At 35.0% G+C, this 27,115-nt stretch overlaps 1 protein-coding gene across 1 annotated transcript in view; it reads left to right on the top strand.

Annotated features, from left to right (window-relative positions):
* The window catches only part of PSMD14 (proteasome 26S subunit, non-ATPase 14), a 102,385-nt gene that overhangs the window by 39,189 nt on the left and 36,081 nt on the right, over positions 1–27,115 (top strand). Inside the window, exons 4-7 of the mRNA XM_055308246.1 lie at positions 19,632–19,703; positions 19,928–20,047; positions 23,525–23,595; positions 24,575–24,725. Of these exons, the coding sequence (XP_055164221.1) occupies positions 19,632–19,703; positions 19,928–20,047; positions 23,525–23,595; positions 24,575–24,725 (414 nt within the window). The remainder of the gene's footprint in view (positions 1–19,631; positions 19,704–19,927; positions 20,048–23,524; positions 23,596–24,574; positions 24,726–27,115) is intronic.

The following is a 27,115-nucleotide window of genomic DNA, read 5'->3' as shown; positions in this document are numbered from 1 at the left end:
ATTTTGAGTCAATAAATGATTTCTATCATATAGTCTTAAATTCAGCAGGCCTAAACCACTATTTGTAGATAAAATAGATGTTATATTCTTAAAGTTGCATGAGATTAAATTTGAACTTTGTAATGTCAGGTCTTGCTTACGGTAAATAGGAAGGAAAGGAGATCTTAGATCATTTCTAATAAGAGGAAAACAAAATTAGGTAAAATGAGATATAGATGGAGTTCATGTCCTAGTAATATTTATAGTTACCATCAGACAGCTAGCTATGGTGGTAAGCAGTAAAATTCTGGGGGTAAAAAACAGATTCTGAAGATTTTGGATGTGGCTTGAATGTATTTTATGTCTTCATTAATGGCATTGGTATTTTACCCAGCTTCCTCAGGAAAAACATGCAGTCACAGTGTACAACTCCATTGCCTATATATAGTTAGTCCTCAAGAATTGTACTATGGGGTCCGTTTTCCAAAACTCTTGAATGTATTTCTTCTGTTATTGCCTTTGCTTAATTCAGCCCTTTACATAATCTTTATCTGTACCCTTCTTGTCACAGTATCCCTGAGTAAATTTTGCTGCCACCAGAAATGTGAGTCCTTTTTAAAATGCGGAGCTAATTGTTTTATTCATTTGTTTGAACATCCTTCATAAGGCCTCAGTCATCTTCAGGATAGGATAAAAATTACAGTCCTCAAACCATTGCGTAATGATTCTTCAAGGGATAGGAAAGGGGGAGAGCCATCTCTCCTAAAAGTGGGTCAGAATCAACTGGCGCTTTCTAAAATGATATGCATGCTTGGTAGTATGCCATTGTTACTGGTGAAAATAGTTCTTCTGACTTAGGTGTAACAGAGCAGAAAGAAGATTGAGGACTGGTATGTGAACTGTTTTGTGGAGTGGCTTCTTTGACCCATTTTTGAGTTGATCTCTTGTCTGGATCTTTAGTCCTTCTTGAGTTGTCTTTTTCCAGCTTTATCCCTTGCTCCAGTCTTCTCATAACCTAAGTAGCCATATTATACTAATTCAAGTGCCCCATGTCATTCTGCTTGTTCATTCATGACTTTATGTAAGGTATTCTCTAGAGTCAAATGACCTTTGCCTCCATTGTTTGTCTAATGAATTGTACTTTTTTTTTTAAAGTTTATTTATTTTTTAAGTAGTCTATATAACCAATGTAGGGCTCAAACTCACAACCCTAGGATCATGAGTCCCATACTGTTCTAACTGAGCTAGCCAGGTGCCCCTGAATTGTACTTCTGAGCTTTGCTTCCAGACCACTTAAATAATCTTCCTCTGAAAGTCTTCTTTGGTGTGTCAGTCAGGAAGGCTGGGTTATCCTTCAAGAACAACCCCTAAATCTCAGTGACTTCAAACTACAGAGCTTTCTTTTTCACTCCTGTTACATGTCTGTCATGAATCAGCTGGGTACCATTCTGTGTGTCATCCTTTCTCTGGGACTCAAGCTGACAGAATGTTATCATTGAACTCTGATTCTTAAAAAGCTTTGACTGGAAATGACAGGTCACCTCTATTTCTATTTCATTGGCTAAAGCAAGTCATATGTTCACATCTAATTTGAAGAGGTCAAGGAGATACACTCCTAATATGTGCTGAAGAGAAGGACCAGAAATATTTGGTGGAGAGCGATAATTACCACAGATGATACCTTCAAACCTGATTAATCTCGCCTTCGTACTTCTTAATACCTCTGCATTTCATTGAATGGAGATTATAATGAAACCTTGTTGTAATGTTGAATGTGACTTTTTTTGTCAATTGGCTCTAGATCTCTCAAATTCTTAGCTAGTTAGCCAGGCAAATTTGTCCCAATAATTTCATTAACCTCAAAATGATGAAATTCTTTGGTTTCTAAGTTTATATCAGTTGTTCTCTACTTTGGCTGTACATTAGAATCACTTGCAGTGTTTAAAAATTAAAAAAGATTCCTGAGCCTCCCTCAAAGCAATTTAAATCTGAATCTCTCAGGGTGGGCCCGGCCTCAGAATTTTTTAAGCCCTCTGGGGGATTCTCTGTCTTTTTGTATTTCCTCCTAACCATGTCTACATTTACCCATCTTTTTGGATCACGCCTGTGTAGGATTCTTTCATATATTGTTCCTTGATCTTTCTCTCCTTTCATTAGGTGATACAAATAACATATTTGAAAAACACAAAGCAAGATGCAAATGTAACATATTTGAAACATATAAAGTAAGATACACCCAGACGGGCAAGGTTACTAGTATTCTGTGTTAACACCTCTAGGGCCTGGTTTTTATGCCTCTTTAGTGGCTATAACAGCTGATCACAGTAGCATCCACGTTTTCTTCAGCTCCTTTGATTAGTGATCCAATTAATCCTAGCCTTGAACTCTGTGTCTTTTCCAGTGGTATCCATTGCTTGGATGTCAGATAATCAGCTTTTTATAATATTGTTTGTTAAAATAATATTTTATTCTAAGAACTGTATGTTAAAGAGAAATAGTCCTTGGCCTCAGGTATAATATTTGTACAAAATCTATAAACCAAAGAGACACTGCTTATTACTATAACATTTTGTTTTGTTTTCGGTTTATTTTAGAGAGAGAGAGAGAGCACACATGCAAGTGGTGGGTGTGGGTGGAGGGTCAGAGGCAGAGGGAGAGACAATCTTAAGCAGCCCAGGGTGGAGACCTACACAGGGCTCGATCTCTCCACCCTGAGATCTGACTTGAGCCAAAATCAAGAGTCTGACGGACACTGAACCAACTGAGCCACCCAGGTGCCCGTATGGAAAAAAACACATCTTCTCCCTTTATTGTCTTACAACTGTTATGTTTTTTTAAAGCATGCGTAGATAAGAAAAAGATAGTCATTGAAAAAGTCCTATTCTCAGAAAAACACCCATTGAAACTGAAGCAGTATTAACTTATATTTAATTTTAAGAACCCATGCTTTAGGGATGCCTGGGTGGCTCAGCAGTTGAGCGTCTGCCTTTGGCTCAGGGCATGATCCCAGTCCGGGGATCGATTCCCACATCTGGCTCCCTGCGAGGAGCCTGCTTATCCCTCTGCCTGTCTCTGTCTCCCTCTCTGTGTCTCTCATGTATCTTTTAAAAAATAAATTAAAAAATAAATTAATTAAAAATAAAAAAAAAAGAACCCATGCTTTAGCCCATTTTATTGTTCAAAAAGTTTGGAACAGTATTGTGAAGGACTGTTTCATGTCTCTTTGCCTTTAAATGTGTCATACTATTTTTTTCTTGGAATACCTTTTCCCAACACTCCCCCTACCTTTTTTTTGCTTGGGAAAAATTCTGCATATTGAAAAATTCTGCAATTCTTAGCCTATGGAAAGAGTTTATCAAATAGATTGCTCTGACTTCTGTGCCCCTTATGCATTGTGCCCCTTATACATCTATTTTTGCACTGTGTTGCATTTATATTTTTTTCTCTTTCTTGCTTACCTTCTAGTTTATAAACCTTTAAGGGCAAGGGCCTGTCTGCCTTTGTTTAGCTAGCAAGTGGGCTTTGTGGTTGTTGAGTGAATAAATAAAAGCATACATTCTGTGTATGTGTGTGTATAACATTTCATACAAGGCATTATGTAGTATATAATTCAGAAGGTGGTCTGATGAATTACGAATGCTTTCCAAAATAACCAGTTTGTGGCTGACTTACATTTTGCATGTTTTGTAATTTAAATTCATAAATCAATAGTACTAGTTGGACTTTATAAAAGAAGAAAGGTGCATCCATAATTATAAGAACTTTAAAGTTAAAGCTAGTTGTAATGTTAAAGCTAGTTGGATAAAACTTAATGGTCTGTTGTTGAACATTGAAGGTTCTGCTTGATTCTGGGAATTAATTTCTAGTTATAAAATACAGCATGTTTTTAGCCACTCCTAAGCATTTGTAGTTACGTTCTGGTTTCCGTTCTGGTTTCCGAAGTTTGGGTAACTGATCTGTGAAGATTCTTCTGCATAACAGAGGTAGTCAAGCATTGTATTTGTTCCTTCCTCATTGCTGTGGGGAGAGTGACAGTCACCTAGAGTGGAAGACAATAGATCCCTATTCCGGTGAGACAGATTTCATACATGTCTAAAGTGATTGGTGCTTACAGCATATGTCATACACACATACTTTTAAATAGATAAAAATTATTTCAAAATGAGTGTCTTAAAGAAATGTCACAATGGGTATTAGGCTTCCAGATTGTTTGTTACTTTGATCAGTTGTCTTTATAATCAGGTGATTTTATAAATGTCATTTTACCTTCCCCGTTACTTTTTTTTTTTTTTAAAGATTTTATTTATTTATTCATGAGAGACACAGAGAGGGGCAGAGACATAGGCAGAGGGAGAAGCAGGCTCCATGTAGGGAGCCTGATGTGGGAGTCAATCCCGGGACTACAGGATCACGCCTTGGGCCAAAGGCAAGTGCTAAACTGCTGAGCCACCCAGGGATTCCCCCCCTTCTATTATGTAGCCTTACTCCACTGCCTTTTCTCCCACTGAAGTTTTTGTATTCTCAAAATACTGGTTCCAAGGCAGCTACTTATGTTTGTTGTATTGGAGGATGTCAGAAGGCCTAGGAAAAGAGAGTCTCTTGTCTTAGAAGCAAGAACTGAGTTTGTCAAATAATTAGAAGACTTGGGAGAAGAGTGGATGAGGAAGAGAAAGGAATATAGAATTGGGTGTAATATAATTTCTGTTTTTTTGATATCCTTTAACCATTATATTGCCCATTATTATCTAAGATCTTCCTGACCAGTTTCTAATAAGCATATTATTAGTTACAGTTACTCAAGAGCCCAGCTTATTACAACAGTGAATGAAGTTATGTCTGTATTGTTATGTTGGTAATTTTTTATTGGTTTATCACAAGATATATACTGTTGGGTAGTATACATTTTCTAATATTTACTTCCTACTCTGATAATATTTTTGATAAAGGGAATATTTTCAGGGTTACTCAGAGATGAAAGATATAGCATAAGTATCTTAATTTTTTAATTGTAATATTTAGAACATTATGTAATTGAATTTTTTATGTAATTGAATTTTATTTAAAATACCTGTAATGCTTAAAATTATATAAGAATATTAGTATTTATAAATATGGCATTTTGAAAGCAGTGCATCATTATTTTGACATTTTCATTCTTATTTTTCTTTCCTTCTTTTTGTATTTTTTTTTTTTCCCCTAAGAATTAATGTGCCATCTGGAAACCTCTGAGATCATGCCATAAAAGGAATTTAGGCTTTTTGGCAACCAGTCATTAGGATATGCTGTGACTATGTACCTTATCAGAATAATAAAACATAATTAGAAAGGTGTTTAACTCATATATATTTCAAAACATTTTTAAATTGAGGATTCTTGTATGGACATTTTGGGAATAAAAAAATTAATATTACCCTATCTCAAGGTTAAAATGATTAAGTTACCATTATAGGACAGTTGGTTCCTTAAATAGAAATGTAAATCAAAACCCTATATGACTAAATGGTTCCAAGCTTTTTCTAAACACTATATTCTATATCTTCTTTACAGTGTTAAAACAAGCAAACAAAACTAGTTTCTAGAAAGGAGAGTTGCAATATTACATTGCAATTAACTTGCTCTATTCTTCTCTTCTGAATAATATAGTCATTGGAACTGTCAGCCAAAGGACTTTTTTTTGGGAACATTTTTTTTTTTAACTCTAAAAAGTAACAAGTTTTTTAAATTAATTGAGAGAAAACAGCTGAAATCATGCATTGAAGGGGTTAAGTCGACATGAAAGAATTCATTTCCACTTTAATGACCTAGCCTTGCTGGGTTAGGACGATGGGGAACATGCTTCTGACTTGTACTCCTATTGCCAATTAACACCTCCTATAACAGGTTGCCTCAGCTAGTCATTGAAGCTCAGGCAGTAGAAATAGTTTACATGCAGCTTGTTTTTCACACTAGTTGTTTAATACTCACAAAATTAAAGTATTAAAAGGTTGTTTCTTACTTTGCTGGATGGGAGATAAACAATACCATGGTAGTTATTTGTATATGTTTGAGTTTGCCTATTTTGTGTTCAGTTGGTTTTTTTGAGTATTTTAATTGCAGAAGCTGAAGGTAGTAGTTTCATCTACTTTTTTAAGTAGTAGATGAAATTTAAAAAATTTTGACAATTTGTCAAATTTGGGTTATATTGGATACCATAAATTAAAAATTATTTGCTGTCAACTATTCAGTATATATTTAGGTTTTATTTTGTCTTTCAAAAATATAGTCACCTTCATTTGTTAATAAAATTTATTTTCTCTTTGTTGAAAAATACATATTTTAACAGACCTTTAAAAATAATTCGGTGATGCAGGACCAAATATATACCTTTAAACAGCCATTATAAAAATAAAGCCTGTGTAATATTTTAATCCTAGAACAACTTCTTAACAAATTTTGAAATGTTTTATGTTGTTTCCCAAGATAACTTTATATTTTTAGATAGTTTTAGAGTGTTGAAGTTCAGCGATACTATTTATTTTATATTTCTTTTAAGTGACACTTTGGTTCATGTTTAATCAGCAGGTATTTTAATAACATAATAAAATTGGCTAAATAATTGATACCAGTTCACACTAAGAGAAAGGTGGAGTAATATAACTAATAGTGTTAACAAATTTGTTAAAAGGCCTGAGTAGGTAACACTTTGAGGCGTTAGTTTTATCCTGTTATAATGGCAAATGCCTTTTTTTTTAACACTTAGTCAACAAGGGCTGCCCAAGTAAAAGTCACAGCTTTTTATGCTGGATCAGATTTTAACCTTCTAAATGAGGGTGGGGTGTGGGGAACCATGTCTCATTTAAGTTAACCACACTTAAAATTTGTGATCTGGATGTTAATTTCTGTTTTATTAAACGTGGCATATCAAAACTCATTGTACAGAGGTAAGTTCAGTACCTTCATGGAGTTCATAATAGGTATTATAACAATGGTTAGGTATATTTTCATGGTATGTATAAAGGCTAGTTAACACTGCTTGTGCCTATGGCTTACCTGTTTACCCTATAGTTGATTTTATACTCTTAGTCTAAAGGTGTTTTTCTCCTCTTTTAAAATAAACTTATTTTTGAAGACGTATGTAAGTGATTTTAAAGTTGCCTGTAGGAATTGAATATTGAGGAGTTATAGCAAATGTGATTACTGTATTTCAGTTTCTTATAAGAGGGTTATATGCAAGTATTTTAGTTACATGCTTTTTACAGCAAAATATAATTTAAATCATATTCCAATTTTTAAATTATAACATTAAAAATTTTTAACAATAGACTGTAAAGTAGTAGAACATTTAGTTTTGTTTTTCAAAGTAAACTACCCTACCCCCAGTGTGGGGCTCAAACTTATGACCCCAAGATCAAGAGTCACATATTCTACCAGCTGAGCCAACTAGGCGTGCTGTAGATTTTTCTTATTTATGTATTATCAATGATATGTGTGTTTCTATTTTATTGTGGCATTGTATGAAATACAGGCTAGTTTTCTTTAGTTTTTTATTTTAGTTTTTCTTTTACTTAATACCACATTAGTTATGGCAGGGCTTTCAGTTTTCTAATTTTTTTTTTTTAAGATTTTATTCACTTATTTGAAAGAGAGAGTAAGAGCATGAGTCGGGGATGAGGGGAGGGGTAGCGGGGAAGGAGAAGCCGACTCCTTGCTGAGCAGGGAACCCAACGTTGAGGACATCGACATCACTGACATCATCATGGGGCTGCATTCCAGGACTTTAGGATCATGATGTGAGCCAAAGACAGACGCTCAACTGAGTGAGCCACCCAGGTGGCCTCTAATAGTTGTTTTGAAAGGACCTTGAAATTTAAGTTACATGATGTTCAATCTCCAAAGAAAATGACTTTCTGTGCTTGTTTATTATGGTGGTAGTAGAATTGTTACAAGGCCAGCAGAGAATTTGAATAGTTCACACAGCATATAAGCTGATAACTTTAGAACTATGCTGTTTGATTAAGCAGCAGAAAGAAAACTACTTTCTCCATTACTTAGTTTTTACAGTATTAATAATAGCCAAGTATAAAAATTCAAAAATATTTGGGTCTAGGTTTTCATTTGATTTAATCATTTGTATAGTTTTTCACTTTAGTTCACCCAGCATTTAGCTTAGTTTCTTAAACATAGTAAGCTCTCAAAAAGTGGAAAATGATTGAAATAATTCAACTTCTTTGCATTTATTTAGATTTTTTCATTGTACAAATGGGGATATGTACGATTTGTTGTTTTGTGATCACTACATGTCCATTTTAGTAGAATGTAAATATAGCCTAATAATGGTTACCTTAAGTTTAATTTAAAACTGTTTGTATCAGTTACTATATATGAAATCCTTTGTTTTTCATTAAATTCATAGGATTGCATATATGAGATGTGAAGACAGGTCTAGTTAAAGGGACTTGGAAACTTTCAGTGGGTGAGGAATAAAAACCATCATGTCTGCTTTACTGGATAGGGCCTCACAATCCTGGGATTCTCATTACTACCTCATTACCCTGACAACCACTCGTACTTTATACATTTCCCTTTCTTGAATCCTCTGACTCATGTTTTTTTTCTTAAGTTATTTGAAATAGAGCTATACCTCAGTATCTTTGCTTAGTATTTGCCATCTAGCACCTGAAGTATCTAGAGATCTCAGCATAAGGAACTTAAAAAAAATTTTTTTTAAGATTTTATTTATTTTTTTGAGATGGAGAGAAAGCACAGTGGGTAGGAGGATCAGAGGGAGAGGAGACCTCCCACTGAGCAGGGAGCCTGATGCAGGGCTTGATCCCAGGATCATGACCTCAGCTAAAGGCAGCCATTTAACTGGCTGCACCACCCAGGAGCCCCACTTTAAAAAAATTTTTTATTCAAGTACAATGGCATACAGTATCATATTAGCTTCAGGTGTACAATATAATGATTCAACGATTCTTTACATTTTCAGTGCTCATCAAAGTAAGGGTACTCTTAATCCCCTTCACCCATCCCGCAGGCCACCTCCTCTCTGGCAACTACCAGTTTGTTCTGTTTAAGAGACTTTTTTGTGTCTCTCTTTTTTTCTCTGTTCATTTGTTTCTTAAATTCCACATATGAGTGAAATCGTATGGTATTTGTCTTGCAGAAAAAGGAACATTCAACTGTATTGTTTAATTATTGGTTGTTATTTTATTCCTTGATTTATTTGCATTATTAAAAGAAGCATCATGAACATTCTGGTTCATGCAAACATCTCTGCTTATTTACTTAAATAATTTCTAGCAGTGCAAAAGTAGGGTCAAAAAGTTTGTCAGCTGTAAGACTCTTGATATTGCTCAGTTGCTTTTCTGATAGATTATACCACTGTTCAGAGTGTTTCTTTTATAATACCCTCTCCAGAATTAGGCATTGTAAAGCTCATGCGATAGAAAACAACAACAACAACGTCTTAATGTGTTAATTGGCATTTCTTAATTTAAAGAAGGTCAAATAGTGAGGGTGAACATTTTCATATTTATTTCATCATGTATTTATGTAATTACTTGCTTTATATTCTTTGCCCATGTTTCCATTACAGTTTTAGTATTTTGTTAATTTATATAATGACTTTTTGTCATAAATGGGGCAACTATTTTTTTCAGGTTTCTTTTTCTAATTTTCTTAATATTCAGAAATTTTAGGGATCCCTGGGTGGCGCAGCGGTTTAGCGCCTGCCTTTGGCCCAGGGCATGATCCTGGAGACCTGGGATCGAATCCCACGTCGGGCTCCCGGTGCATGGAGCCTGCTTCTCCAGAGCTCTGCCTGTGTCTCTGCCTCTCTCTCTGTGTGTGTGTGACTATCATAAATTTAAAAAAAAAAAAAAAGAAAGAAATTTTAGATTATGTTGTCAGTTTCATATTATTATATGTGCAAATTAGAATGTTTTCTCACCCACATCATATAGATATTCATATATATAAATATTTATATATATAAAAATAGATATTCACATATATATAAGCAATAACTCTCCACACTCTTTTCCCTCCAGCTTCTGACAATCACTATTATACTTTTCTTTTTGATTTTGACTATTCTAAGTTACTTATCATAAGTGGAATCATACAGTATTGTCTTTCTGATTGGCTTATTTCACTTAGCATGATATTTTAGCTCATTCATGTTGTAGTATATTGCAGAATTTCCCTACTTTATAAGGCTGAATAATATTTCATTGTATGTATATACCACATTTTGCTTATCTTTTAATCTCTTGATGTATACTTGGGTTGTTTCCACATTTTAGCTATTGTAAGTAATGTTTCTGTGAACATTGGTACAAAATATTTCATTGAAGGCCTGTTTTCAATTCTTTTGGGTGTATAACTAAAAGTAGAATTGCAATAAACAAACAAACCTAAAAGTAGAATTGCAATGAATAAACAAACAAACAAATAAATATGAATTGCTGGATCTTACAGTATTCTATTTTTAATTACTTGAAGAACTGCCATAAATGTTTTCCACAGTGGCTTTACCATTTTACATTCCTGTCAGTGGTGCACAAGGGTTCCAATTTCTCTGCATCCATGTTGTTTCTAGTTTGTTTTTTGTTTTGTTTTGTTTTGTTTTGATAGTAGCCATCCTAATGGGCATAATAAGGTATCTCATTGTAGTTTTGATTTGCATTTCGCTTATGATTAGTGATGTTGAGCATCTGTTCATATGCTTATAGACCATTCATATATCTTCTTTGGATAAGTGTCCAAGTTCTTTGCCCATTTTTGAATTATGTTTTTTTGTTGTTGAGTTGTAGCTTTCTATATATTCTGGATATTAATCCCTTGTCGAATATATAATTTGCAAATACTTTCTCCCATTCTGTGGGGTTTTTTTTTTTTAAGCCTTTTTACACTGTCGATAGTATCTTTTGTTTTTGTTTTTCTTGTCCATAGTATATTTTCATGCACAAATTTTTGAAATTTTCATGAAGTCTAATGTGTCTACTTTTTCTTTTGTACCTGTGCCTTTGATGTCCAAGAAATCATTGCCAAATCAGCGTTATGAAGCTTTTGTCCTTTGTTTTCTTTTATTGTTTAGGTCTTATGTTTAGGTCCTTGATCCATTTTGAGTTAATTTTTTTAAGGTAATAGGTAAGATTTCAGCTTCATTTATTTTAGTATTTGGATATCCAGTTTTCTAACACCATTTGTTGAAAAGATTGTCTTTTCCCATTGAATTGTCTTGGCACCCTTGTTAAAAATTTTTGACTACATATGCAAGGGTTTGTTTCTGGGCTCTCTTTGCTCTTCTTTGGTCTGTATGTCTATTCTTTGGTCTTTGTGCCAATACCACACTGTTTTGATTACTATAGCTTTGTAGTAAATTTTGAATTCAGGAACTTTGAGTCCTCTGGTTTAGTTTTTTTTTTTCAAGATTATCTTGCCTATTTTAGGGTCTCTTGAAATTATGATTTTATGGATGGGTTTTCTGGCCATCCTGGGTGGCTCAGCGGTTTAGCGCTGCCTTTGGCTCAGGGCGTGATCCTGGAGGCCCAGGATCGAGTCCCACATTGGGCTCCTTGCATGGAGCCTGCTTCTCCCTCTGCCTGTGTCTCTGCCTCTCTCTCTCTCTCTCTCTCTCTCTCTCTCTCTCTCTCTCATAAATAAATAAAATCTTTAAAAAAAGGGGGGGGTTCTGTTTCTGCAAAAGTATCTTTGGAATTTTGATAGAGATTATATTGAATCTATAGATCACTTTAGGTAGTCTTGACATTTTAATACTAAGTTTTGTGATCCATGAACATGAGATGTGTTTCCCATTTCATGTTATTTATGTTCTTTAATTTCTTTGTGCAACTCTTTCACCTCCTTGGTTTAGTTAATTTCTAAGTATTTTATTCTGTTTAATGTTATTTTAAATGGAATTGCTTTTGTAATTTCTTTTTTCTTCTCTCTCTCTCTCTCTCTCTCTCTCTCTCTCCCTCCCTCCCTCCCTCCCTCCCTCCCTCCCTCCCTCTCTTTTTAAAAAGTAGACTCCACACCCAAGTGGGGCTTGAACTCATGACCCTGAGATCCGGAGTCCCATGCTATACTGAATGAATTAGCCAGGTGCCTTGCTTTTGTAATTTTTCAGATTGTTCATTGTTCATGATAGAAATGTAACTGATTTTTGTATTGGTTTTGTAGCCTGCCATTCTGCTAAATTTATTTATTAGTTCTAATAGTTCCTGTGTAATCTTTAGAGTTTTCTACATGTAAGAGCATATTGTCTGCAAACAATTTTACTTCTTCCTTTTCAGTTTGGGTGCATTTTACTTCTTTTCTTGCCTAGTTGCTTTGGCTAGAACTTCCAGTACTGTGTTGAATAGAAGTGAAAAAACAGGCATACTTGCCATGTTCCTGATTTTAGAGGATGCGCTTTTTGTTCACTGTGGGCTTTCAGATATGGCTTTTGTTTATTGTACGAACTCTTTTTAAAGATTTCTTTATTTGGGGGGGGGCAGAGAGAACACGAGTTAGGAGGGACAGAGGGGGAGAGAGAGAATCTCAAGTATTTCTTGCTGAGCATGGAACCTGACTCGGGGTTTGATCTCATGAACCTAAGTTCATGACCTGAGCTGAAATCAAGTGTCTGATGTTCAACCAACAGAGCCACCCAGCTGGCCTCAGATATGGCTTTTACTGTGTTGAGGTGGTTTCCTTATATTCCTAGTTGGCTCAGTGTTTTTATTATGAAAATGTGTTGAATTTTGTTAGATGCTTTTTCTTCATCAGTTGAAACAATCATCTGAGTTTTTTTCACTTCATTCTTTTGATGGGGTATATTACATTGGTCAGTTTTTGCATTGTCTTTGCATTGCAGTAGTAAATCCCATTTGGTCATATGTAAAATAATCCTTTCTGTATGCCGCTGAGTTTTGTGTGCTAGTATTTTGTAGAGGATTTTTGCACCGGTGTTTGTAAGAGATATTGGTCTACAGTTCTCTTGTAGTGTCTGTATTGCTTTGGCATCAGGGTATTACTGGCCTCTTAGAATGAATTAGGAAGTTTCACCAATATTTTTAGCCAAGTTTTGTTATAATTTGATTTTGTAATGTAAATTATGAATCTATGTGAATGGTGATATGATATGGAGAAACAAATTTAGTTTTAAATGTTTTTAGTATTAAACAGTTAACAATTAAAAATTAAAATAGAATATGTTCAATTCGTTGGTGATAACTTTGTAATCTAACGAAATAAGACTTTCTGGAACAATATAATAGTGTCAAGACATAGATAATCTGAATTCATTAATACCACTGAAAAAGTTTATAATGATCAGGTCCAAAATCAGCTTTAGAGCTAAGTATTTATTTATTTTTATTTTTTAAAAGATTTTATTTATTTATTCCTGAGAGAGACAGAGTGAGAGGCAGAGGGAGAAGCAGGCTCCATGCAGGGAGTCTGATGCGGGACTCAGTTCCAGGACCCCAGGATCATGACTTGAGCAAAGGCCAATGCTTAACCAGTGAGCCCCCCAGGTGCCCTAGAGCCAAGTATTTAATAGTGAAGTCTCCCAAATTTATAATATGTAGTTGATTTAGTGTATTTCGTTGATCAACATGGGTTTGAACTACACGGATCTACTTATATATAGATTTTTTTCAATAAATACAGTGCAGTACTGTAAATGTATTTTCTCACGATTTTCTTAATAGTTTATCTTACTTTATTATAAGAATATAATATATAATCCATATAAATTACAAAATTGTTAATTGTTCATTTATGTTATCAGTAAGGCTTCTGGTCAAGAGTGGGCTATTAAGTTTGGGGGGAGTCAGAAGTTATATTTGGATTTTTGACTGTGTCAGGAGTCAGTCCCTTAACCACCGTGTTGTTCAAGGTTTACTGTATTAATATTACTAGAACACAGAAAATGATAAAGAATAAAATTTCACAATTATAAATCCAGCATAATATCAAAAGCCGACAAATTTAACAGAAAAAAGAAAATACCAGACCAGTCTCACTTGTAAACAGGGAAACAAAAAACGCTAACAACAACAAAAAAGTGAATTATGTCAACAGTTTATCCCAGGAATAGAAAGGTGATTTAATACTGGGAAATCTATTACTGTAATATATATAACTGGACAAAGGCAAGGTGAGTAAAACATAGTAGCCATTATGGCTGTGTTTACAAAAAAAAGATTATAGGTATGTCACTGACAAATCTCGCTAATCCTTTTACTTTGTTTTTATTTTTATTTATAAACAGCATATACATGAATTTCTGTTTTAAATCTATTAGAGGCTTTTAACAAGGGACTTTATTTACTTATTTTTAAAGATTTTCTTTATTTATTCATGAGAGACACAGAGAGAGAGGGAGAGAGAGGCAGAGACTTAAGCAGAGGGAGAAGCAGGCTCCATGAAGGAAGGCCAATGTGGGACTCCATCCCAGAACTCCGGGATCACGCCCTGAGCTGAAGGCAGATGCGCAACTGCTGAGCCACCCAAGTGTCCCTATGAAGGGACACTAATTCATTTATGTTTTTCCATTACCAGTATATTTGATCTAACTTTATATTTGCTGTTTTTGTTTTACTCCCTTATTGGTTCCCTCCTAGTTTGTGTTTGTTGTTGTTTTTGTTAGTGTTGTGTTTGCTTTTCTATCTCCAGTGATTTTGTAAGATGTACATTCAGTTTTATTGTTTATTGTGGTTATTTTTAAATTGTTCAGAAGACTTTGCTTTTAAAGATTTTATTTATTGGGGTAGCTGGGTGGCTCAGTGATTGAGCATCTGCCTTTGGCTCAGGGCGTGATCATGGAGTCCCGGGATCGAGCCCCACATCAGGCTCCCTGCATGGAGCCTGCTTCTCCCTCTGCCTACATCTCTGCCTCTCACTGTGTCTCTCACAAATCTTGTTTTTAAAAAAGATTTCATTCATTCATTCATTTATTTATTTATTTATCTCTATCTATCTATCTATCTATCTATCTATCTATCTATCTATCTATGAGAGACACAGAACGAGAGAGGCAGAGACATAGGCAGAGAGTGAAGCAGGCTCCATGCAGGGAGCCCAATGTGGGACTCGATCTTGGGACTCCAGGATCATGCCCTGAGCCGAAGGCAGATGCCCAGCTGCTTAGTCAACCAGGTGTCCCTGTTCAGAAGACTTTTTAATCCATATTTCTGTAGTAGTCAAAATCAGCACTTAAACAGAGTTTTTTTTTCCCCCTTCTGTATGTAAAATAGGGAATACTTCATTTCTTTCCACTGCCATGTGTAGTTGTTTGGACAGTATGGTTTTGAAATCTGTTTAAGATTTCATTTATTTATTTGAAAGAAAGAGAGCATAAGCAGGGAAAGGGGCAGAGGAAGAGGGAGAAGCAGACTCCCAGCTGAGCAGGGAGCTCCATGCAGGGCTCAATCCCAGGACCCTGAAATCATGACCTGAGCCGAAGACAGACGCTTGAATGACTGAGCCATCCAGGTGCCCTGAACCTTGTTTGTTTTTATTATTTAGATCTCTCTCTGTTTCTAACTGCTTTCAGTAATCTTAACAGAATTTTTAAAATATAAGGGCTTTTCCATTTTTCAGGCTTTAATTTTTATTTGTAGAGGCACAAGTGGACAATTTATTTAAGAAGTCCTTTGAAGGAGGATACATGGAATCATATTTTCTGAGTTCTTGTGTATATAGTAACATGTTTGTGGGCCTTCCGATATTTTTTTAATTGAGTATAAAATTTCTGACTCACAGGTTTTCTCTCTTAAAACTTGGAAACTCTTTCATTGTTTTCTGCCATTTAATGTGGGAAAGAAATCCAAAGTCAGCCTGGGTTGCATTTTTTCATCAGGTTAGTTGTTTTGTTCATGTTTTTAGGAATTTTGCTTTATTCATGTAATTAAGATTTACCCAGTGTGACTGGGCGGCTCAGTCAGTTAAGCTTCCAACTCTTGATTTTGGCTCAGGGGTGTGAGATGATGGCCCAGGGGTGTGAGATGATGTCCTGTGTTGGGCTCTATGCTGAGCATGGAGCCCACTTAAGATTCTCTCTCTCCCTTACCATTTGCCTCTTCTACCCTCTCTTAAAAAAATTTGCCCAAGATTTTTCAAGGTATAATACTTTATTCAATTTATTGTCTGACATTTAGTGATCCAAAAGTTGAAAAAAAATGTTTTTTTTTTTTTTTTTTCATTCAGGAAAGTTTTCTTCAGCTTTATCTTTACTTACTGATTGATTCTTTCTATTATTTTGTCCTTAGGAACACTATTTCTTAGCTTATAGCTCCTTTGTCCTCTAGTATCATTATATTTTTAGTTGTTTTCATCTCTAACTTTTTACTCTACGTCTTGAGACATCTTTGGTTCTGTATCAGTGAATTAAACTTGTCAGGGGCACCTGGGTGGCTAAGTCAGTTAAGTGTCTGATTTTGGCTCAGGTCATCTTACCAGGGTCCCGGGATTGAGCCCCACATTGGGCTTTCTGCTCTGTGGGGAACCTGCTTCCTCCTCTCCCTCTGCCTGCCGCTCTGCCTACGTGTTCTCTCCCTCTCTCTCCACCCTCCCCCCTGCACCCAGTAAATAAGTAAAATCTTTTAAAAAATGAATTTGTCATAATGTTATTTTTGCCCTTGTTCCCTCTTGTGTGATTTTATTTCATTATTTTTCATCTTTTCATCTTGGTCTGTCCTTGAACTTTTTATTTCAAGGTTAGGAAAGCTTATATAGTACTGATGCCAAATAGGTTTCTAAAATTTTGTTTATGAGTCTTATTTTTAGATGTCTTTCCTTTCTTCGAATCATCAGGGTGTTATACCTCAGGAGCATTTGCCAAGACAATATAGGTATTTTGTCCATAGCCCCACATTTTTCTTAACTTGGGTCATCTTTGATCTACAGCCATACAGGTTTGTATACAAATCTCTTAGCTTAGTTTCCAGGGTCTTAATGGAGTTTTCTTCTTTGCCTGGTTATATGCTATTCCGGACAAGTGTAGCAAAATGATAATCTCAAATATTCACGATTACGAGAGGTCCTTACCATCTGTCCCATAGACAGTATTTTACATCAGTTACTCTTTTTTTTTTTTTTTTATTTCTTCTGAGAATGCAGTTCAGGGGCACTGGGCTGGTTCAGTCAGAAGAGCATGTGACTCTTAATGGGAGAAGCATGCTCCCCGCTGAGCAGGGAGCCTGATATGGGGCTCTGTCCCCAGGATCCTGGAATTATGACCTGAGCCAAAGGCAGGCACTTAACCAACTGAGCCACCCAGATGCTCCTTGATCTCTGCTGTTGGTCTCAAGGTTATGAGTTTGAACCCCATATTGAGTGTAGAGATTACTTTTTAAAAATGTAGTTCACGGGCAGCCTGGGTGGCTCAGCAGTTTAGCGCTGCCTTCAGCCCAGGGCGTGATCCTGGAGTCCCAGGATTGTGTCCCACATTGGGCTCCCTATATGGAGCCTCCTTCTCCTTCTGCCTGTGTCTCTCATGAATAAATAAATAAAATCGTTTTTTTTTTTTAAAGTGTAGTTCACCACTACAAACTCTTTTTCTACTTCTTGCCAAGTTTATTTTTCCTGAGACAATTTAGTCTGACTAGATCAAGAAACAGAATAGTAATGGAGAGAAGTAACAGGAAATACCACTGGCTGCTCTCTCAAAAAACAGCACCCATCCAGTAGAGAAACAGCTGCATGGTTTTCTATTCCTATGTTTCTGAACCAGAAGAAAATAGTGAAAGAGGAGGTAATGATCTTTATGTCGACTTACATAAGGCTTGTTCTCTCTCACAGTGTAACTGATGGGTATGTTTCATTTCTGTTCCATTGGCTTGTAATACCTCAGTTTATTCTTTTTTTTTTTTTAAGCCAATACTTAGGAAGTTCTTGCATGTGCCAGGCACTTTGCTAGGTACTGGTTATATATAATGTTGAACAAAACAGACTGTTTTCTTTAACTGATGGCAAGCATAGTTTCTGAACTTTGTCAGTAATACATTTGCTGTTGGTGTGATGTTTTATTTCGCTGTTCCTTTTTTTAGTATTTTCTGGCAAGTTAAGAAGGGTTGTATTAAGAAAGAAAATAACAAATTATAATTTTTCTAAGAAAAAAGGTAACTGGGGGGTGGGGGTACCTGGGTGGCTCAGTCGGTTAAAGTGTCCCCTTTGGCTCAGGTCATGATCCCAGGCCTCTGGGATCGAGTCCTACATCGAGCTCTGCATTGGGTTCCCTTCCCCATGGGGAGCCTGCTTCTCCCTCTCCCTCGCCCTACTGCTTCCCCTGCTTGTGCTCTCTGTCAAATAAATAAAATCTTAAAAAAGAGAGAGAGAGAAAAAAGGTAATTTTCCTATGTGATTCTTGTATTTAGAGAAAACTTCTTGTAGAACTTTTTATATTTAATACTTCAGCAAATATTATGAATTTTTAAGCAAAAAATAAAAATTTTAAAATCACGGAATTCAGCATATAACTGACAAGAAGCACAAAATACACAGACCTATAAGTCTGAAATGTAATGAGTAAAGCAATTGTTTAATTTTAATAAGTAAATCCATAAAAGCAAGATAAAATATGATTTGTAATAACATTTGTTTTGTAATTTGTAATAGAGTTATTGTCAAGGAAAGGGAACTTTGAGCAAAACAGAACCTGGCAATTATAGGACACATCTCATTGTAATTTCCCAGACTACCCAGTATTGAAAAACAAGAACGCTTTCTGTGTGCAGAATTACATGTATAATAGTCATCTTGAGGGTAAGGACTCTCTGTAAATTACCTCATGCCTCTGAATATTATAGTTAAAAGAGGCTTATTTTTGATGAAGAAGACATAGTCCTTAGGGAAAACATAGTGTCTTTCCTTAACCTATAGTAGGATAAATAGTACCATTTGTTTTAACGGTAGTAGTTAGAGGGATGCCTGGGTGGCTCAGTGGTTGAGCGTCTGCCTTCACACTCAGGGTGTGATCCTGGGCCTGGGGATCAAGTCCCACATCAGGCTCTCTGCAGGGAGCCTGCTTCTCCCTTTGCCTAAGTCTCTGTGTCGTTCATGAATAAATAAATAAAAACTTTAAACAAATAAATAAAGGTGGTAGTCAGAATTTGAAAATATTTTCATGTTAGCCACACCAGTCTCAGCCAGTTTGTTCATACCTGGTGCACTCCCATTAAATTTGTTGTATTGGGGAGGGGAACAACTTCATCAGGGTGAAGTGCATAGTGTGTTGTTCACAGCTTTTTCACCATGGGATTAGAACTCTTCTACCCCTCCCCCCCAACTATGTCTATGTATCTGCAGAGATCCCAGAGCCCTAATGTACATGCAGTCTGTAGCTGAAGATCCGTCTCAGATTGCAGTAAGAAACATGGCTAATTGGTGCATTTTAGTTGTTTTATAGCAAAGGTAGATTAGCATCGTTGAAAGATTTAAGCTTTATATCCATTGGACACTTGCCTGAGAACTAAGTTTGATTTGCTTTCCACGGGTTTGGTGTTTACAAAGTTGTTTTGATTATTTGTGTTGTACCTGAATAAAAGGATACTTGAGAATAAAAGGATACTTGATGGGTTTTCTCAAAACTCTTAAAAACAATCAAATTTATTAACATATAACTTTAATTTTAAACTCATAAACTGTGTGTTTATAATAATTGATGTGCTTATTTTTAGGGGCCACCTACAGATGCTCCTGCAGTGGACACAGCAGAACAAGTCTATATTTCTTCCCTTGCACTGTTAAAAGTAAGTATTGAATAGAGTCACTTGCTTTAGAGAGCTCTTTTGCTTTCACTCTCTTTTCCATGGGAATATTTGTTATGTTAACCCTCAAACTTAAGCCATTGTTTTTGGTGCATCTGTAAAATAAGTGTTTTATTTTCACTGAAACAAACTTCGGTCCTTTAAGATAAAAAAAAAAAGGACCAACGATCTTAAAGCTTTATATCCACCCATCTTCTTCTTTGCAGATGTTAAAGCATGGTCGGGCTGGAGTTCCAATGGAAGTTATGGGTCTGATGCTTGGAGAATTTGTTGATGATTACACCGTCAGAGTGATTGATGTGTTTGCTATGCCACAGTCAGGAACAGTGAGTACTTTTTATGGTTGCCTGCTGTAAGTAAATGTGTTTCTTTTCTCTTTCCTTTCCCTATGCAAAATAACTTTCATCACATTACATTTTCTCATCCTGATAGGAAAAATCCATCATAAGATTAATGATAGAAATTTCTACCCTGTATTGAATTAAATCATTCATCTTTTAAATGCATCATGAATTCCCTATAGGTCCAACAGACTGAATGATGCTAGCATTAAGTCCCTTAACTCATACTTTGAGCTTTAACTATGGTAACATACTGGATTTATAAGTTACCCTAAAATACTAGGTTATTAATTTGAATACTCAGTTCAGAAGATTTTAGAGACTCTCTTTTTTTTTTTAAGATTTTATCTATTTATTCGTAAGAAACAGAGAGAGAAGCAGAGATACACGCAGAGAGAAAAGCAGGCTTCATGCAGACCCCTTTGTGGGTCTCGATCCCGGGACCTGCCCCAGGATCATGCCTGGGGTTCATGAGCCAAAAGCAGATGCCTGACCACTGAGCCACCCAGGCATCCCGAGACTCTCTTAATGAGACTTTTAATTCACATAAATTATCTAGTCCTCACGTTCTGTTCCTTTTGATTTGAAATATGCCCCCCCCTTGTGGTTACAAATGACTCTTAAGCTTAAGATGGCTTAAATGACTCTTAAGCTTTCTATATTCAAAATGTTAAGTTAAAAAAAAAAAACAACAAAAAACTATGGCAAACTTCAGTTCTTTTTGTCCAAGTATGGTAATTTCTTTATAATGGAAGTATATTACATATAAATTTTGGAAGTCATCCACTTTACCTATTTAGAATGCATTATTCTTTCCGGAAGGTTTTTGTTTCGTTATGCTATTTTGTTTAATGGCATTGGACTTGTGTAAAAAGGTATGCATTTAGAGCTAAAGAAAATGGCCAAAAGACAACCACCATTCTGACTTTCTTAAAAAAACTACACACATATCCTTCTCATCTCTTTGTCAAGAAATATAGAATATGTATATTTTTCAGATGGATGTTTTTTCTCTAATCAACATTTCTCTTACTGAACCTTTTAAAATAATTGGGTTAAAGAAATTGTTGTCATAAAGCTATTTGCTTTGAGGCTCGTAACTGTTAAGTATACCTCAATAAAGTAGATAATAGAGAAAAAGAAGTTATGTGTTTATTTTTCTTATTATTTATTTATTTACAGAGCGAGAGCATGCAAGCGAGCTGAGGGGTAGAGTGCAAAGGGAGAGGGAGAGAATCCTAAACAGACTCCGTGCTTGGCGGAGCCCAATGTGGGGCTCTATCTCATGACCCTGAGACCATGACCTGAGCCAAAATCAAGAGTCAGTCACTTAACTGACTTAGCCACCCAGATGCCCAAGCATTTTAAAGATTTATTTATTATTATTTATTTAAAAGAGAGAGAGTGCACAAGTGAGAGCATGCAAGTTGAGAGAGGGTCAGAAGGAGAGGAAAAGAGAATCTCAGGCAGACTCCCTGCTAAATGTGGAGCCTGACTTGGGGCTTGATCCCAGGACCCAGGAAATCATGACTTGCACTGAAATCACAAGTCAGATGCTTAACTAACTGGGCCACCCAGGCACCACATTAAAAAAAAAAAAAAGATTTATTTAGTTTTTATTATTTATTTTAGGGAAAGAGAGGCTCCAGCATTTTAAATAGTTACTACAGATTGCAGTGTATTTGTAAATAATGCAAAGAAAAATACTCAAATTTTTCTTCAATTGGACTAATTTGTTGAGGTAAACTAATTTAGATCTGCTGATTTTTGTCCACCTGGTATCCACTGTATTTATTTTGTACATCTGAATATAGGGAAATATGCCATGTATTAACTAAAGATTTAGATTTATATCATAGACTATTTTTACTTATATTTTCCTTTTCATGTCAGAATAAGAAAAACATAAAATTAACTAGTATTTTCTGTTACACGTGGTCCTTATCAATTATAAAAAAGAATTCTTAAGCTTTAGTATCATTATTTCCTCGTAAATGCTTGTTTGACAGAAGAAGATCTTGATCTTCATGTTCATTCCATGTAGTAGATTAGAAAGATTTTCTTCTGGCCCAAAAGGTAGCAAACTATCTCTAAAGACATATATTTGTCTCATATTCTTGTGTTTTTTGTTATTTTTTTTAAATACCCTTTAAAAATATTTTTAAAAAACCTTATCAGCAACAGATTGTATACCCCTGTTCTTGAGGATGCTTTCTCAGTTAGAATTCAAAATATTGTTTGTTTTGGTGGGAAGAAAGTGCTTACGTTAACAGGCTTATTAGAATTAAATTCCTAGTATTAGAAGAAAGCCTTGTAAGAGTTATAATGGCAGTGATCTATCACTGGAGAGGTGACATGAATGCCTTTAATTCTTCCATGTTCTAAAAATTTTTGGTTGAACTAGCAAGATAATGCAACATTTAAAACAGTTGGTTATAGAGTGTCGCCAATGGGGAATTGGAGGAGGGGCACAGGAAATGGGAGAGAGAGAATCTTTTTTCTTTTTCTTTTTTTTTTTTTTTTTTAAGATTTTATTTATCCATGAGAGATACAGAGAGATGCAGAGAGAGAGGCAGAGACACAAGCAGAGGGAGAAGCAGACTCCATGCAGGAGCCTGACGTGGGACTCAATCCCGGGTCTCCAGGATCACGCCCTGGGCTGAAGGCGGTGCTAAACTGCTGAGCCACCCTGGCTGCCTGGGAGAGAGAATCTTAATGAGCTCCATGCCCAGTGTGAAGTGCAATGTGGGGCTCAATCTTACAACCCTGAGATCATGGCCAGAACCAAAATCAGGAATAGTCCTTTTAGTTAGCACTTATTCCCTTCCCAACCTACCCACCCACGAAACAAACAAAAACTACTCTGGGAAACTCATAAATTATTTTCCTTCTTCAAAGTATTTATATTACCAAGGGGGGAAAAAAAGATTTCGGGTTGTTGATTATTATAATAGCTGAATAGTTATAAAATTTCGAATAGGATGGAAGAGAGACATAGTGCTTATCAGGTATCAGTAATGGCATTTGAAAGTATGCTTGCCAAGGTAGGTCTAACCAAAAATAGTTGGTTCAATTATTTGGTATTTCTACAAATAATAGTAGTAGTAGTAGTAGTAGTAGTAGTAGTAGTAGTAGTAGCAGTACTGGTGGTGTGTATGTGTGTGAATGTGCATGTATGTAGCCATAGCCATAAACTCTTAAAGGATCCCCAAAACTGTCTTAACTTATTAGTTAATAGCAGTTTGATACTTAGCAGTCTTAGTTTTATTAAAGTATGGCTATAATTGAATGATATAAGTAGAAATCAATTATGGGTACCCAAACCTATAAAATTATTTTGGTATCCCAAAATAATATGCATAGGGGGTTTTGGGGTAACTTTCTGTTTATTTAGGATGTAATAAATGTTTGTGGGTCTTTTTTTATAGTTCTAAAAGCTAATTGTGTTTCTATCTAAATTAGGGTGTCAGTGTGGAGGCAGTTGATCCAGTGTTCCAAGCCAAAATGTTAGATATGTTGAAGCAGACAGGAAGGTAAGTAATTATATAAAGGAATAATGGGAATATTTTTATAGCTGTATTTCAAAATCTGTATATTTACAAATATCATACCTAGAAAAAAAAAAAGCCATGTAATTAATGTAAAAGTATCACTCTCAGTGCTGTGTAACCACCTATCTAGTATCTCTTTTTTCTAGAATCAGAGAAATTTGCCAATGAGAAAACTGCCTCATGTTAAAATTCTCAACCATCACATAGTAAACTTGGGCTGTAGCTTCCCTGTTTAGCATATGGAGTTCCTGTGTAGTCACTTATAATTGAAAGAGCTTGTATGTTCCATGTATTGGAACTGAATAAGATTCTGAATATTTAATTATATTAGGCATATGATTTTTAAAAAGAGAGAAAGTAGAATTCAAATGTTCTTCAAGTTCTCCCCCCCGCTCCCGGATTAAATCTCAATAGTTGTCATTCTCTTGCTCAAATTCTTTTACTGTGGAAGAAACTTCAAAATTAATGTTAGCAAAAGGCTCAGCAGCTGAGGAGAACAGTGCAAATTGGTTTTTGACTGAGTTCCTAGTTCTACTGCTGGTTTAATTGATATTTAATCCTTTCACAACAGTGGATCCTGGTGTCCATTGTTAAAAATGTACTCTTCCTGGAAAATCCAAGTCCCAGAGCTAAGGAGTTAAAGAGTAGATATTTACTTGAATGCTGAAAGGGTAAAAACTGGCTCAGAGAAAGTGTGGTAACAAGGTGAAAAACTGAAAGCCTTATCTACCACTGCTAATGTGCATCTCTTAATGATAGCACTCCTTTGTCATGCTTATTCATTTCCATGTTTTCTGGATAATATGGTGTATGATTTCAGTGTTTCTAATGGTGCTTTTTCACACCTGTGTGTTTTTCATTTCTTCTTAATTTATATCCTGTTAGTGTGTTGTTTCTTTTCATATCATAAATGTGTATTACTTGTTCTGTTCTGAACCGCTGAATGCCCTCTTTGTTTCAGGCCTGAGATGGTTGTTGGTTGGTATCACAGTCACCCTGGTTTTGGTTGTTGGCTTTCTGGTGTGGATATCAACACTCAGCAGAGCTTTGAAGCCTTGTCGGAGAGAGCTGTGGCAGTGGTTGTGGATCCCATTCAGAGTGTAAAAGGAAAGGTAGAGTAGATTATATCTTTATTAGCATCTACTGCCACATTCTGTTTATAGATACATTAAATTAAAATTTCTTTTGTTTAAAGCAGGATTCTTACACACACAAAAAAAATCCCTGTCTGTATACTTAAAAAAACAAACAAAAAACCTGTACAAGTCAAAAAATGTGTCTTGGTATTATTAGCAATATAACTACTTAGAGATTTGTTTCTACTGTAGTCAGCTATTGTCTAATCATAAATGTTTATTTTTAAATTTCTTTTTATTTCATAGATTTAAGAATGTTAAAAAGCCTGTGTACATATTTTATTAATATTTTAATTAACATTATTCTACCTTCCTTTATTTTAAAATGTGGGATTGGCACAACATTTTATATATCTAGTTAGACACTGTTTTGCAGACATTGTGCAGGACGTATTCTGGAGTTGGATGTTCCAAATATTTTAGACAATGAAAACTTGACCCAAAGACTTAGTATCAGCCACTTGCATTTTTGGAATGAGGACACAGATGAATGATTAAATATGCTAAATGATTCTGAAAAGAGATTTACTTGCAAAGCATATTGGGTTATAGTTGTTCTTTGTTGAAATCTTTTGTTCTTGTTTAGTTCTTTTTTCCCCCCTTCGTTCGTTCTCTCTCTCTCTCTTTCTTTTTTTTATTTCTTTCTTTCTAGCCCCATATGCCATTTTCCTATTTCCTGCCTCATGACAGCAGGGAGCAGCTCTATTATCACCTTCACAGAGCTGTCTGCAAATGTGAGAGGCAATTCGATTTTGCTCAACCACAGGGAGAGTGGATTAGAAAAACTACAGAACATAGAGAAATTGGCTAGGTGGTTACTGCTTTAAAATACTGCTGAGGTGTCTTGTTTGAGCATGTACTTCCATTGTAGTGTAGAATAATTGTTAAAATCACAATACATTTATGGAATCGTTTTTATGCAGCTTTTACAAATAATTTTTAGAGCACTTAAAAATAAATATTAGCTTGCTATCTATCAGACCTGGAGTTTCCTAGTATTGCAGATTACATTTACATCTGCTCAGCAGCTCAAACAAACTAAATATGGCTGTTAAACATGGAGTTTTTATCTGTCATGATTTGAAGTTGAACACTTTCTGACATCATATTATTATGATGAATAAAAATTGAGGCCTTCTCTAAATCATGATCCTATTACATGTGATTTAGCTTTTCAGAGATGAAATCTAGCCACAAAAACAATAATAATAGAAACTGATATACTAGACAATTCAGAATGGATTACTTCTGATGCTTGCTGTTTACCTATATTTCAATTTACTTTTTTTAAACTAAGTGTATTGTTACTTAACTGTACAGATAAAAAGTTGAAAATCCTTGACTTTTGTTAGTTTTTTGAATTAAAGTACAGTATAATACTTCTTAAGTTTAATTCTCTGATAATTAAGGCATCTTTTTAATAACTCAGATTAACTCATGTAGGTAATAATTATTTTAGAAATATAACAGAATTGTCTGATTAAGTCCCCCTACTGAGATATTTACAAAAAAATAATTGAAGCTTAATGTTAAATATAATTAGAGTTCTATTTTGTCATATTAGTGTATCTGACTTTTTATGATAATTTACTTGTGATGGTGGCCACTTTGAAAAGGAAAATATAAACTTAAATACAATGAAAGAAGACATTCTCAAAACAATATAGTAAATAAATATGTATTTTATTTTTAGTTAGCTTGTTTATAGTATCTTAAATGGCAGTTGTAGTTTATATTGTATAGTTAAAAGAATGAGCTCCATTAAAAAATATACTTGTATGACATGACTTGACATATGGCAAAATGTAGGTTTTTTTTTTTTTAGTATATCTAAAGTTACTTTATAAAATCATAAGTATCACTGTCTAGGTTTATATGTCATGAAAAATATTTTTGAAAAATTTAGTATAACTATCTATCACTGATGATTCACATCACTTCTTATACCTAACATGTAGATTCATATAATTATACTACCTGAAATAAGGATCCAATTCTTTCTTAATAATGTAACTTCCTCTATAGGATATCTGAATTTGGTTATAATTTCTGGTTCTTTTAGTGTCAAGACCTCTCAAAACTATGACCCAAATTAAATGCTAGTAAATCCATGGCCAGAGTGTTCCAGTTAAAATATTAAACCTAAGAATATAAGCTTACAAAAAAATGAAGAATAGCCCAGGATTCTCCCTCCCTTTTCCCTGCATGTGATTTATCAAAGCTGTCAAAATATTTAGTAAGACAATGATTGGATCAAGAGTTAAAATGACAATCTATATGTAAATTATTCAAGTTGAGTCTCTGTTCACTTAATACTTCTTTCCTGTAAATTTTATATTTTCATTTTTATAAATCCTAATATTATC

The sequence above is a fragment of the Nyctereutes procyonoides genome, unplaced genomic scaffold (assembly GCF_905146905.1).
Source record: "Nyctereutes procyonoides isolate TBG_1078 unplaced genomic scaffold, NYPRO_anot_genome, whole genome shotgun sequence".
In the NCBI taxonomy this organism is placed as follows: Eukaryota; Metazoa; Chordata; class Mammalia; order Carnivora; family Canidae; genus Nyctereutes; species Nyctereutes procyonoides.
This window is presented reverse-complemented; position numbering and strand designations above follow the sequence as displayed.